Source organism: Corvus cornix, chromosome 2, assembly GCF_000738735.6.
Source record: "Corvus cornix cornix isolate S_Up_H32 chromosome 2, ASM73873v5, whole genome shotgun sequence".
Classification (NCBI taxonomy): Eukaryota; Metazoa; Chordata; class Aves; order Passeriformes; family Corvidae; genus Corvus; species Corvus cornix.
In genome coordinates, this window is record NC_046333.1 from 78,547,384 (window position 1) to 78,561,283 (window position 13,900).

Genomic DNA, 13,900 nt, shown 5'->3' on the forward strand with positions numbered 1-13,900 from the left:
TAGGGCTGGAGTGGGGAATCTGCCAAGGTAATTTAGATAATTATGGCCAAGAAAAACCATATATGTTAAGGGTAATCTAGAACAATTTGTTCCTTATGCTGTGTTTTGCTTTTGTGACACTTAGAATTGTATTTCTCATCTTATCTTGACAGAAGTCAGTACACATACTCAATTTTATTTAAATCTTGTCACACCATAAACCAGAGTCACGTCACATATGGAAGATAACAGCCTTCCCTGGAAAGATGGACATAATTGGGGTGCACTGAAAAGAAATGTTTGTGCTATCTATATTCAGGGCTCCTCCTGAGTTTTCATGTTGCTTCCACACTAGGTTGCAGGTGTCTTTTTGTGCTGTTAACATTGGTTTATGCAGAGAAAGACAACTTCCTTGGTATGTCTGGAACTTCTTTGATGAGAAACCTCAAAGTGGAAAATGGCTTCACACTTCAGGAGGGAGGGATGGAAAGGAAACCTGTCACTCTAGCATACGACATACTTGAAAAGTCTTCTTCTTTTTTTATTCTGTTCATTGCACTCCAAAGAAGAAAGACTGAGTTCCATTCCTAAGACTTAATATTTTTTTTTGCCTACATATTCAAAACAGAAATAAAACTATTAACTCTTCAGAAGTTCACAGCTAGATGGTATTGATAGTGACACTGGAGGAAATGGGGAAGCAACTATTAGCTTCACTTTAAAGTGAAATAGGAAAAAAATATATAAAATGTCAAGGATATTAGTAAATATCTGTGAAGATATGTGTAAATATTAAAATAATTTCTGATTTCAGGAAAAAAGGTGGAGTTGAATGTGCAACCATGGACAATAACACTTTTATCTTATACAACTTTGTTTCTCTTTTAGTGGCAAAGCATTACTATAACACTGGTTGAGAAAGTGCAGATGGTTGCTGTAATCCTAGGATCTCTGTTCTTAGTAGCAAGTGTGACTTGGCTTCTATGGTCAGCCTTCAGCCCTTATGCAGTATGGCAAAGAAAGGACATCCTTTTTCAAATCTGCTATGGAATGTATGGTTTTATGGATCTAGTATGCATAGGTAAGCTCAAAATCTTTAAACAGCACAGACTGTGGTTTAAGACTGTGACTATTTCTATTTTTCTAATTGGTCACTCTAATTTATCACTCCAGTTCTTTGCAGATTTATTCTCAGCTGATACCTTTTGCAAGTGCTGCTTTTTACAGTGTTCCAAGTACTGCAGAGAGAAAAGAATCAAAGAAACTTTGCTCTCAGATTCATCAGTGTCTTCCCAAAATGTTAGTGGTGAGAACAGGATCGGTTTAAATTTCTTCATAAAACAGACGACTAGCAAAGTTCAGGAAGTTAAACAGATGAAAATATGAAAGGCATTATTAAAATAATTAGTAAAATTACACACTGTCATCTTCTGATGCCAGTTTGAATTAGATTGTATCATCATGAAGTGCAGAAGAAGCCCTTGAAGGTGTCATCACACTGCACACCCAGAATTCAGTTGCACACATTTATATAGGTCACTGTGCTAGAAATGGAGGAGAACAGAGAAGTCAGGGATAAGTTCTTTGCACATCATAAACAGTTATGAAACACTTAGTGCTAACTATAGTAACTTGCTTTACTATTAAAAAGTCCCAAGTCATTGAGCTGAAATCTTGTAAGAGAAAATACATTTTACTGCAACACTGTATTGACTACTTCAAAAATTTCTGAAAGTACACTGGACTTGGGAATATTTAAATAGAAATCCCTTTAGTAGTACCTGGTAAAAGAACCTTGATTTGATTGTTAGAATAGTTATGGCTATTTGCAGAGGAAATTTACATTAAATATTATATAATTATATAATTTAGAGAATTAAATTTTCATAATTAGTAATACTAATTTACATTAAACCACATTAATGGAATTTCATTTGCAAGAAAATACAGAAGTGAAATGCCATCTGATGTTTGCATTGATATTTTTGAGAGATAAATGTTATCTGAATCTTATATATAGGAATTAGAAGGACAGTGCTGAATTGTGCTCCATAAGGAACAAAGAGTGATTCCTAATATCAAGGGTTTGGCTTCAACTGTAAAGCCACATCGTCTTTTATTGAAACCATCCCATTGCTGTACAAGTATTTATATTTCGGCTACATCAGCAGTTCTGTTCATTTTGTAATTTTTGTTGGAGAAGCTGCTCTGGAATGTTTTGTAACACAGGCTTTCTTCTGTGAACCCAAATCTCAGACAGAAAAGCAAGCAGAATCTCATACTTTGGAGAAGTGCTTATCTTTCAAATGAACAAAAGAGCTCAGCTACACGTCCTCTTAGATGCTGATTTCTGAATATCACCTCTTCCAGCTTAACACTCAATATTGAAGGCTTTGCTTTTGTTAAAAAATACACTAAATGAAGATAATATGTGCTTCAGGCATTCTAAAAATTTCATTTATATGGAATTCTGGCTTGTTTGGTTTTTTTGTCCCAGTAAAAAAATTACTTTGGTAAGCATCAGCTAGTTGAAATAACCAGTTACTTCAAATCATTTTCATTTTTCCCATTTGTTTTACTGTTAAAAAAAAATGGGAAACTTAACAGTTCATTTAGCCAGATTAAACTCCAAGTCAGTCAAGAATGTCTATGGGTGATCAGAAATATTACTGTATTTATCCACAGAAGTAAACATTTGGAAGGTGACCTTCCATAAATTGGTACGTGCAGTTCTGTAGCTGCCTTTCAAGCCAGCCAGGTTCAAGCCACCACTGAAGTGGAAGCTACTGAACTATCATGTACCTCACATGGAGCTGGCTCAGCTACACCCTGCAGGGGCAAAGCAAACACACAGCTGTCTTCCCCCACAAGGTAGATTGACTTTCCTGTCATTTAATAAATGCATATTTTATAGTCCTATCATAAATAATACATGGAAAGTTAAATGTAAAACTGACTACAATTAAACATATTTGGACACTGTTTTGTAGTTATAAAGTTCACTGCAGATATGACTTAACAGTTTACTAGACTGTATCTGGAAATTCAGAAAGCTGTATAAAGGAGGTTTGGCGATTGAGGAATTTTGATAATCCAGATTCCTTCAGTCCCACTTATTCTGCATATAATTTCAAGTAATTTGCATTCTGTTAGCTTGTAAGATCAGAACTTCTTGTAACTCTTAAAAATAGTCATTAATATAGTCAACCTTATTCAATTTAATCTTTTTCTTTCATGATAAAGTGAGGGGTTTTAGATTGATAGTTTTAATTTCAAACTTTCAAATAAAATTCTCTAATAGATGTATGTAATTATTACTTACAAATGATTTCAAAAACCCCAAACACTTTCCATTATGCTGGTGACTTCCCAAGGCATTAACTTATGATTTTACCATTATTATGTATAATCTCTTATATCATAAAGCTTGTAATGCTTACAACCAGCGACAGTTCTCACTTAGTATCTCCTCTCCTTCCATTTGTGTTTAGTCATCCGTGGCATTCTCTTAGTTTTCAACAGGATTTACAGTGAGTGAATACCTCTACTCCCACTGTAATTTCTCTTTATTTCAATGAAAAATCTATGCAGACATACAGGTTTTCCTGTGCACCACATATTTCAAGATAATGCTTGAGATACTGGTGGTATGACCAAGATTTATTCCATCTGCCTTCATTTATGCCTCCCTACACCTTTGCAGAAACAATACAAATATTCCTGGTCATTTGTGAAGTGTGATTATCTTCAGACAAAAAGTGTGAAGCACTTTTTGAAATGTTTTGCTATAATTTTAAAAGCAGTCTGCCTAAAGGTACTGATGTATTTTTATGCCATCTTTGAAAACGGGCACGTAACAATTCGTTTACCCAGTGATTGAGTTATATATCATACATAGCACACCAGTCACTTTCTTATTAAGTAATTTACATGTAACTTGTATTTTACTTCTTTGTTTTGTTTTACATTTCAACAAAAGAAAAATCCCAAAGATTATAGATCACCAGTATAATATGTTCAGTTCATTCCAGCACGCATGCTTTATTGGTGTACACTGTTCTCTTTCTTCTAGTCTGAATTTTTCCAGAATTCTTCCTGACAAATAGGATTGCTTTTACTTATCAGTGGTGGTTTTAACCCTACAAGTCATTACCTTGTACTTTTTTGCATCAAAGCTGAGTGTAAAGCTGTTCTCTCTGAAATTTGCTATTGGTAGAAGTTTTCCTAAAGCAAACCTTGAACACTGATCAAGTAGAACTACAGCCTATGAAAGCCAGAGTTATTCCAGTGATAGTGCTAGGATCAGACCATCCATGTAGGGATTACCAGAGTGAGTTCATGAAAGGAATGAATAATATAAATCCCTTATCTAGCCACTGAAGTACAGTATATCAAGCCTTTGCCATTCTACTTTCTAGACCTAGCAATTACTTTGCATAACAGAAAATTCATAGAATTTTATCTATTTTTTCACTGGAAAATAGTTGTAACTACTGGTCATAAATGGTTCTAACATGAACAAAACTTCTCACAAATAATAGCAGCTGACTTGCAATCCCAGAACAATAGTGCTGCTCCTTTTCCAACAGTGAAAAGCAGTTTTAACATTGCACTAGAAACATGATTGGTGCCAGTAGTACTGTGGCAAGGGAGTAGGAGATGGGAGCCAGTGTGAGGTGTGACTTGCCCTCTGAAAGCCTCTTTCTTCCCTGCTAAGGAACTTGATGCCTTGCAATATTCCTGTAACTCCTTGGTTCTAAAAATGAACAAGCTGAAGTTACTTACAGTGAACACATCTAGCTGCATTTTACATGTCTTTACTCAGAAAGCCTTTTTTTCCTCCCACACTAGATCTGATTCTAAATAGTTTATAAAGAATTATATTACTATTTATAGCTTGAACATGTTTCACTTTAATGCTGTGAGCAATTGATTTCCTTTTTTTTTTTTTTTTACATCTGTGGGCCCTAGAATAGTTTTAAGACATGGCACTTTGTCCAGAAGTAAAAATAATCTTTTATTCCTGGATAAAATCTTGTGATGATTCTGGGAGGTCCATTCCTAAATGATTATATATTAGTGTGATAAATAAGATAAAGTTGTAACCTAATACCACCACATCTGAATGATATAAGACAAGTTGACTGCTTGTAAAGACATTCAGTAGTAAAAATTTCAAGTATCTTGTGAGTCAGGATAAGAAAACTTTTGAATACAGTGAAGGAATATAATAGTACTTGGCAAAAATATAAGAAAAAAAATATAAAATTAAGATTCTCCATAATCCTGTTGGCTGGATCCCACAGCAATCCCTCCATCTTAGAGATAAAACCTAAAGGTAAAATCTTCTTAGAACCATAGGACATTTAGATGGGTCCATCAACCTAAAACTCTATTCCTTGTAGATATTAATTGGACAGAACATCTGAACAGCTAACAGTAGTGAATTCTAAAACTTCTTGGGATCATCTGAGTCAAACAAATAATTTTTTTTCCCCCTACAAGAGTTCAGCTGTGTCCTCTGTGCTTTTGAAATCACGGTGTTTGGAACAAATCAATATTCTTCAGGGATTTATTCTTGTTTTTTCTCTCATATCTACATTCATTGCTGTGGAACCCTTAAGAGAAAGGAGATTTTTGCCATTTTCATACAGCTCCACTTCAGTGACTAACTACTTATCTTTTGAGCATCAGAACTCCTCTGGACCTTGAAAATCTCCAGCATTTCAACCTTACCCAGAGTTCCTCTTATTTGTGGTCTTGGAGGTGTTGGTGCTAAGAACTTTGCCCCCCTGCTCCCCCCAGTTCTTTTGCCTTTTCTACATGGGTCTTTTTCAATCTGTAGCTCTATCAAGAAGAAAGCTAAAACTTTTTATGAGAGGAATTATGAAAGTGCTCCTTTTCTCCTTCAGCACTGCCAAATCTGACAACTTTATTCCAAAGCTTGCAATATTTGATTCTTTGTTTTGTAGCTCTTTTAAAGTATATATGACTGACAGCTTCCACTATAAAGAAAATTTCTTATCCTTGCCAATGTTTAAAAACTTTGAAAACATAATTTCAATAAATCCTGAAAGCCCCAAGACAGTAAAAAAGAGTTCCCTGAAAGAAGTCATCCTACAGCTTCTTCTGTTTTAATTTTGGGAAGGTATTTTGACTGTTTAAATGTACTTCATGTACCTCAATGATCCTTTCTCAAATACTTCCTTCTCTATTCTGAAATATGTTGTTCAGGTTCTAGAGGAGTGCAGATACGTATCTTTACTTTGGAGTAAATAGTTTCTTTTAATTTTGCTTCACCACAGCCTGGAGAGAAGTTGGACCAAATAATGCTGTGTTCCAGGGAGAGGTTGAGGAAGATTATTCTTATCTCCTTTATCACTTTATAGGAAATACAACAGAACACAAAAAGGGTGGATCTTTGTCACAGCAGTAAAATCATGGCTAATTTGGTTTGTAGATTCTGTATATGATCAAACGCATTTATTCTTTTTAATACAATCAAGCCAGTCTTGAAGGTACATTTATGTATTGACTATTATTATTGATTATTATCATGATGCTAAATTTTAAAGACAGGTTGCTTTATCTGTATCTGAGAAGATGAAGATAGAAATCTTGCAATCAAGAAAACCTGCCGCTAAAATGCTTTGCTGTTACAAAATACATTTAGAATGTTTACTATTGAATTAAGTTTATTTTGTGTTACTTTTGCTGTATTGGATGCTTCAATGAATTGTAGGCAACTTGAAAGCCTTACATAGATGCTACATTCACTATCATGTCCTCCTGAAAGAAATCTTTGTGTTTCTCCATCTTTCAGTGTACTGATCTTAAAAAACGTGTTAGAGTAGGCATTGCTATCTGCAAATCATTGCACTTGAATCTCAGGTTTGCTGTTCATTGTAAATATTTTTATCATCCTTTCTCCTTGTGTCATCTTTCTGTGAGCATCTCCTTTCTGGTATCAGTTAATCACACTAAAGGACCTCAGACACTTAAATCACAATTTTGTTGTGTAGAAACAGATGATATACAATCTCTTCAGCTAAAGGACACCCCAGATCACATTATAGATGTGGCCATGTATAGGAGAATATTTGCCAAGAAGCACACTGGGCAAAAGATTTATAAATGTTTCTGGCTAGGCAGATTGCTCTCCTCCCAAAGCAGGGAGCCAGAGAAAACAGGTGGTGTTGCTCAGAACCAAGTAAGTGTCCTCAACCAGGCTCGCTGAGGAAAAACCTAGTAAGAAGGCAGAAGCCCCATGTGTCTCCCCAAAAAATCCATATTTGAAATATACACAAAGAGCGTAAGCATAAGCATATATGTACATACAAGAAGTTAGGAGCTTCATTTCTTTAAATAAGTTTCTTGAATGCATACAATAGGCATAAATATTAGCTACATGGAACTTCATAAGCAGATTGGTCTGTTGAGGACTCCAGAAATTTTGTATCTTCCTTGAAGGACCTTTTAAAAGATTTCCTGGCTCTCAACAAAAAGATGATTTGCAACTTTTTCCTATTGAATACTGAAGAGAAAGAAGAAAGTCTATCATCCTTACCATGCTCATTGTAGCTAATAATAACATTTAATTTCTTCTTGTTCTAAAGAAGCAAGGCAGGAAAGTCATTATACTTACAGCTGTTTCAGGTTTTCATAAATCTTCTGCGCTCCTAAGTTGAACTAGGAATCTGAAAGCAGTTAAATTTGTCTGTATCTATTGAATTCTACAAAACACTCTTAAACAAATTTAGGTCTATCCTGTCTACTACAGAAGGTCTAACCTACTTAAAGGTCTACTTAAACCAGTACAAATCTCAGTAAATAAATAGTAATTACCATGAACAAGGGCAGCACTAGCATAAACAGTCAATATCCAAATCTGCCAGTTTTGCATTGGTTTACTTAAATCTAAATAATTCATTTAGTTAGGCATGCACAGATTATTCTAGTATTGGTTATGCTGAGTTTTCATTCAGAAAAACTTTATTTCCTCTGCATGTTCCTGCCTCCCAAACACATGAATAAGCAGTTACATTGCATATGTACAATGAGTAATTTAATTGCATCTGGAAATTGCCAGAGCCATTACAATGTGTTAAATCTCTATTTGCTCTCAAAATATTTTGTATAAACGATTTTTTTTCTCTTACTTTCAGGACTGATAGTACACGAAGGTGCATCTGTTTATCGAGTGTTTAAGCGCTGGAGGGCTGTGAATCTGCACTGGGATGTGTTAAATTATGATAAAGCCACGGACATAGAAGAGAGCAGTCGAGGAGAATCCTCAGCAGGGAGGACATTGTGGCTGCCACTGACTGCATTTAGAAACAGAAGTTTAGTTCATCCAACACAGTTAACCTCACCGAGATTTCAGTGTGGCTATGTGTTGTTACACCTGTTCAACCGCATGAGACCTCAGGAAGATTCATCAGAGGATAACTGCTCTGGGGAAGTAGTGATGAGAGTGACCTCAGTGTAAAGATTGTGCTCACTGTGCTACACAGATAAGGATAATGTGCCCTGGTGTTACAGGACTTCGGAATGTAGTTATGATGAATGGTGAAACCATTAACACTTGAAAATATATATACACTTTTTTTTTTAAATTTAATGTTTTTTATATGATCAGATAAAACACAAATACATTTTTCTGAGGGAAAAAAGTCTCTTGCTTTTTATATAGTCTGATTTATTGAATCTTTTCTCAATTTGTACCTGAGGTGTATGTAACATAGCTTAACTCTTAGGTCTTTGAATGATGAGGGAACTCATTTTTAAGTAAAAATATATATTTAAATGTATTTTCTTAAACTCTGGCTTTAATCCACTACTGTTATTTTTTTCCACTTTCATGAGGATTAAACTGGACAACATTCTTCCAAAAAGAGTAAGAATGTTGACACAAGTCAAATATTCTTCCTTTTCTGTCTTTATTTTGCTGTTGTTTGTAGCTCAGTTCAGGTGTGTGAAAGCAAGTAAGAGATATATTGTCCTTTGCCTTTAAGCAGGAAGTCCAGTGGGTGTTCTACAAAACCTAAAGGAAGATGGGAAGTCTTTTAGCTCTCCCAGATGTCCGTGCAAGATACCAGACACAAGTATGACACAGACAAGGGAAGAGTCTTGCACTGCCTCTCAAGTCTCTAAGATCTGCAGAGTGCCTGTGCTGTGCCTGTGCACCGAAGTGACGTTACCTTCTGAGCAGTGCTGCTGGAATTTTTAGTACAATTCTAATTATAGATCACTGACGTCCCTTTTTTTGTTAAAAAAAAAAAAAAAAGAAGAAAAAAAGAAGAAATGTGCATTACAACTCCTGGAATAATAATAAGTCCTGATAGAAACTGAAGTATAAATAATGCAGAACCTTAGTTTTTCCAGGGAACAAATCATCATATTAAAAATCATCATAATAAAAATCATACTAAAATTTTAATATGAAAATATTAAAAATCCAATATCATGATAGATAATGCTGCGAGGTTTGCTTCTCTTGTTTCTGTTTCATGGCAAAAATTCTAATAGAATTTAATCAAATGGAAATAGAAATAATTTTCAAGTTAAAAATTAGCCTGTTAAAGATTGAGGTAGAAAAGTAAAGCTGAAATGACTCTGAGAGCACTCAGTTTTGTAGAATCATAGAATATACTGAATTGGAAGGGACCCATCAGGATCATCGAGTCCAACTCCTGGCCCTGCACAGGACACCCCAAGAGTCACACCATGTGCCTGAGAGCATTGTCCAAACTCTTCTTGCACTCTGTCAGGCTTGGTACTGTGACCACTGCCCTGGGGAGCCTGTTCCAGTGCTCAATTCACCTCTGATGAAAAATCTTTTCCTGATATGCAGTCTAAACCTCCCCTGACTCAGCTTCAGGCCATTTCCTCGAGTCCTGTCTCTGGTCATGACAGTGAAGAGGTCGGTACCTGCCTGTCATGGTTTAACCCCAGCCAGCAGCCAAGCCCCAGACAGCCACTTGCTCAGTCCTCCGCCAGTGGGACATGGGAAAGAATCAGAAGGGTAAAAGCCAGAAAACTCATGGGTTGAGATAAAGGCAGTTTATGAGGGAAAGCAAAAGCCACACATACAAACCAATTAAAACAGGGAATTCATTCACCACTTCCCATGGGCAGACAGGTGTTCTACCACCTCCAGGAGAGCTGGGCCTCATCACACATGGTAATTAATTGGAAAGACAAATGCCATCACTCCAAACATCCGTTCCTTTCATCCTTCTTCCCCCCACTTTATATACTGTGCATGAGGTCACATGGTCTGGAACATCCCTTTGCTCAGACTGGGTCACCTGTCCCGGCTGTGTCTCCTCCCAAACTCCTGAGCACTCTCAGCTTCCTCACCAGCAGGAAATGGAATGCAGGAAAGGCCTTGGCTCTGTGTAAGCCCTGCTCAGCAACAACAAAAACAGCTCTGTATTATCAACCCTGTGTTCAGCACAAATCCAAAAGACAGCCCGTATCAGCCACTGTGAAGACAATTTATTCTACTCCATCCAAACCCAGCACATTCCACCCCTGGAATGCTTATTCCATAGCATTTACATAATGCCAGGTGCCCCACTATTCAATACAATCGCAGTAACCACCACCTTAACCAGCACACTGCCCCTCTGCTTCCCCTCATGAGGATGTTGGGGGCAACAGTGAGGTCTCCCTTCAGTCTCTTCTCCAGGCTGAACAGACCCAATGAGCTCAGTTGCTCCTCATACGCCTTCCCCTCCAGACTCTTCGCCATCCTCGTTGCCCTCCTTTGGACACTCTCTAATAGTTTAATGTCTTTCTTATATTGTGGAATCAAAAACTGCCCCCAGCACTCGAGGTGAGGCTGCCCCAGTGCAGAGCAGAGGGGGACAATCCCCTCCCTTGCCCGGCTGGTGATGCTGTGCCTGGTGCACCCCAGGACTGGCCCTCCTGGCTGCCAGGGCACTTCTGACTCCTGTTCAACTTGCCATTGATCAGGACCACCAGGTGCCTTTCCACAGCACTGCTCTTCAGCATCTCATTCCCCTTTCCATACACATATCCTGGCTTGCCCAACTAAAGTGCAGAATCCAGCACCTGACCTTGTTGAATGTCATATGGTTGATGATTGCCCACCTCCCTAAGTTGTCAAGGTCTCTCTGCAGGGTCTCTCTGCCCTTGAGAGGTCCAACAGCTCCTCCCAATTTAGTGTCATCAGCAAATATATTCAGTGTTCCTTTGAGTCCTGTGCCCAAGTCATGAATGAAGGTGTTGAAGAGAACTGGGTCAAGGATGGAGTGTTGGGTTGATGTTGTGTGGCTGTCATATCCCCACCCAGCTTCTCTCTCACCCTCCTCAACAGAAGAGAGGGGGAAAATAGGATGAAAAACTTTGTGGGTCAAGACAAAGACAGATACTGGCTCAAGCAAAAGAAGAGACAGCACAGGGAAAATTATTTTAATTTATTCCCAATTAAAATCAAAACATAAACCACCTTCCTTCCACCCACCCCTTCTCTTTGCAGGCTCAGCTTCAACCTTTCACTCCCAACTCTTCTACCTTCTGCCCACAGGGCAGTGCAGGGAGATGAGGAATGGGGGTCAGCTCCTGTCTGCTGCTCCTTTCTCCTCCTCACACTTCTCTGCTCCAGCCTTGGGCCTCTCCATGAGTCTTTCAGTATAAACCTGCTCCAGCATGGGCTCTCCATGGCTACAGTTCCTTCAGGACATGTCTGCTAGGGGCTGCAGTGTGGGTGTCTGCTCCACCATGGTCTCTCCAGGGTCTACAGGGAAATACCTGCTCCACCAGGACCTCTCCAGGGTCACAGGGCAATCTCTGCTTGGGACTGACTCTGTTTGGCATGGGGTAGTCCCAGCCTCTCCTCACAGAGGTCACCTCTGCAGCTCCCATCCTCACCTGCCCCCCTGGGCACCTGTACCCAGTACACAGACAAACGTTTTTCTGTTTCAAAATAAGTTTATCCAGTGGCTGAAAAATTTTATTTTGTGCAGGAGATGGAGTGCTGGGGCTGGAAAATTCCCTCTCATGAATCAACAGGATGGTGCTGCAGTCAGTGCATGCCTTCCTTTTATAAGAGGTTTACGTGCCATGACCAGACACAGGAGGCCTCTGTAACTACACTTGGAAGGGAGATAGAAATAATTTAAGCATTGGTGCTTAAAAGCTCCTTCTATATTTATAAACATTTATCCAATGAGCTCTACACAGGGCCCAGCATTCTGTGCTACAGTCTCACAAGCTCAAAGTTACACTTACTAAATCTACAGATGCCTTACTGCTCTTTAACCAAGTCATGTGAAAAGCAGAACATAAGCCATGAACAATGAAATGCCATCTCAGAAAAGCCAGTTTATCTCCTGCATGGCAAGTTACCAGCATACCACAGGCATTTTCCTTGAGAAACTATGAGAATTCACTTCTAGGTTATCTTTAAACAATTTCCCAAAGGAAGAATTTGGGGAGAAATAAAAGATGAAACTGACTTAGGATCACTGGGAAATACTTATTCTTAATTACTACTTGAATGAAGGCTGCTTTCCCAGAAGGACCACAGCTCCACTTGACCAAAGTGAGATCACAGTTAGTATCTCAAAAACCAGCATAATAAAGTATGCTCTGATCAATATACTTATATTTTACTTTTAGGTACTTGTGCTCTCTGAGATTTAAAGAATATTTAAATGGTCTTTTACAGGATCCTAAAAATGAAATTAAGAACTATATGAAAACATTTTATTGTAAAGATATCTTTTTTATTCTCATGCAAATAAGTAAGGAGCTGGGGGGAAAAATACCAGCAAAAAACCAATAGATTTAATTAAAGAGGGGACAATATTTCTGTGTACAAATATTTGAAAGACACCTGGGTCTAGAAGACTTTAACAACTTCTCAGTGAAAAAAATGGTCCAACTAAGAGAAATGAAAATTGCTAGTAAGAGAAATGTTTATGGCAAATATCACAAAAGCCTTTTTAATGGGAGGATAACTCAATATTAATTTCTATGGCACAATAATTTTTCATATGACTGCATTTATGTACTTCCATATGTAGAAAACAAGATCAGGAAATCATAAACAGAAACAGGATTAGTATAGGCAGGATGCAGTTGTTAAAAAATAATGAAATTTTGTTGTCCTGCAAAATATTTTCAGTAGTAAGAGTGCCTAGTGCAGGATATGAACATTTTTTCATTGACCTTGTATTTGGATTTGTGCAGGACTGGCAGTGCTGTAATCACCTCCATGCCAGAAGATGAATTAAAATGAGAACAGGTGCATAGAGAGGATATTAGGATGAGAAAGGAGCAGGGACTCTATTCCAGTCACTACAGAGGGGAGGAGGGGCGTGCACAGAATTAGAAGAGCATGGCTTGTTCTGCTTAACAGAAGTCGAGAGGGAATGGTATTGTTCTCCATTAATACATTGCAGAATAAAATTTATTTTAGGCAAAGGACAAGCCTAAGATGGCAGAAGAACTCAAGGACACAAATAGATCAGAAATAAATTTAGCTAGCAGTTCAAGGTAGTTTTAAAATATTCATGGAATGAATCACAGACAACAATTCAAGTTGGAAGAACCCACGGGAGGACATCTAATCCAAGCTGCAGAGTCAGCTCTGAGGTCAGACCAGGTTACTTAGGGCTTTAAGCCACCAGGTCTTAAAAATCTTCAAGGATGGAAATTGCACAACCTCTACGGACAACCTGCTCCAGCTCTTCACTGTTCCCAGAGACGTATTTCCTTCTATCCCACCTTTTCTCCTGTTAGAGCTTACACCCACTCTCTCTCATTCTCCCATAAAGCCCCACTGGGAAGTGGGTGGCTCTGCCTTCTTGATAACCCCTCGCTGGGCCCTGGCAGGCTGCATTGCGCCTCCTCTGAAGCCATCCCTTCTCAAGGCTGAACAAGACCTGAT

At 38.1% G+C, this 13,900-nt stretch overlaps 1 protein-coding gene across 1 annotated transcript in view; it reads left to right on the forward strand.

Annotated features, from left to right (window-relative positions):
• The window catches only part of MARCHF11 (membrane associated ring-CH-type finger 11), a 31,836-nt gene extending 22,937 nt beyond the window's left edge, over positions 1-8,899 (forward strand). Inside the window, exons 3-4 of the mRNA XM_039550100.1 lie at positions 868-1,060; positions 8,145-8,899. Coding sequence (XP_039406034.1) covers positions 868-1,060; positions 8,145-8,467 — 516 coding nt within the window. The 3' untranslated portion in view covers positions 8,468-8,899. The remainder of the gene's footprint in view (positions 1-867; positions 1,061-8,144) is intronic.
• Positions 8,900-13,900: the final 5,001 nt, after the last annotated feature.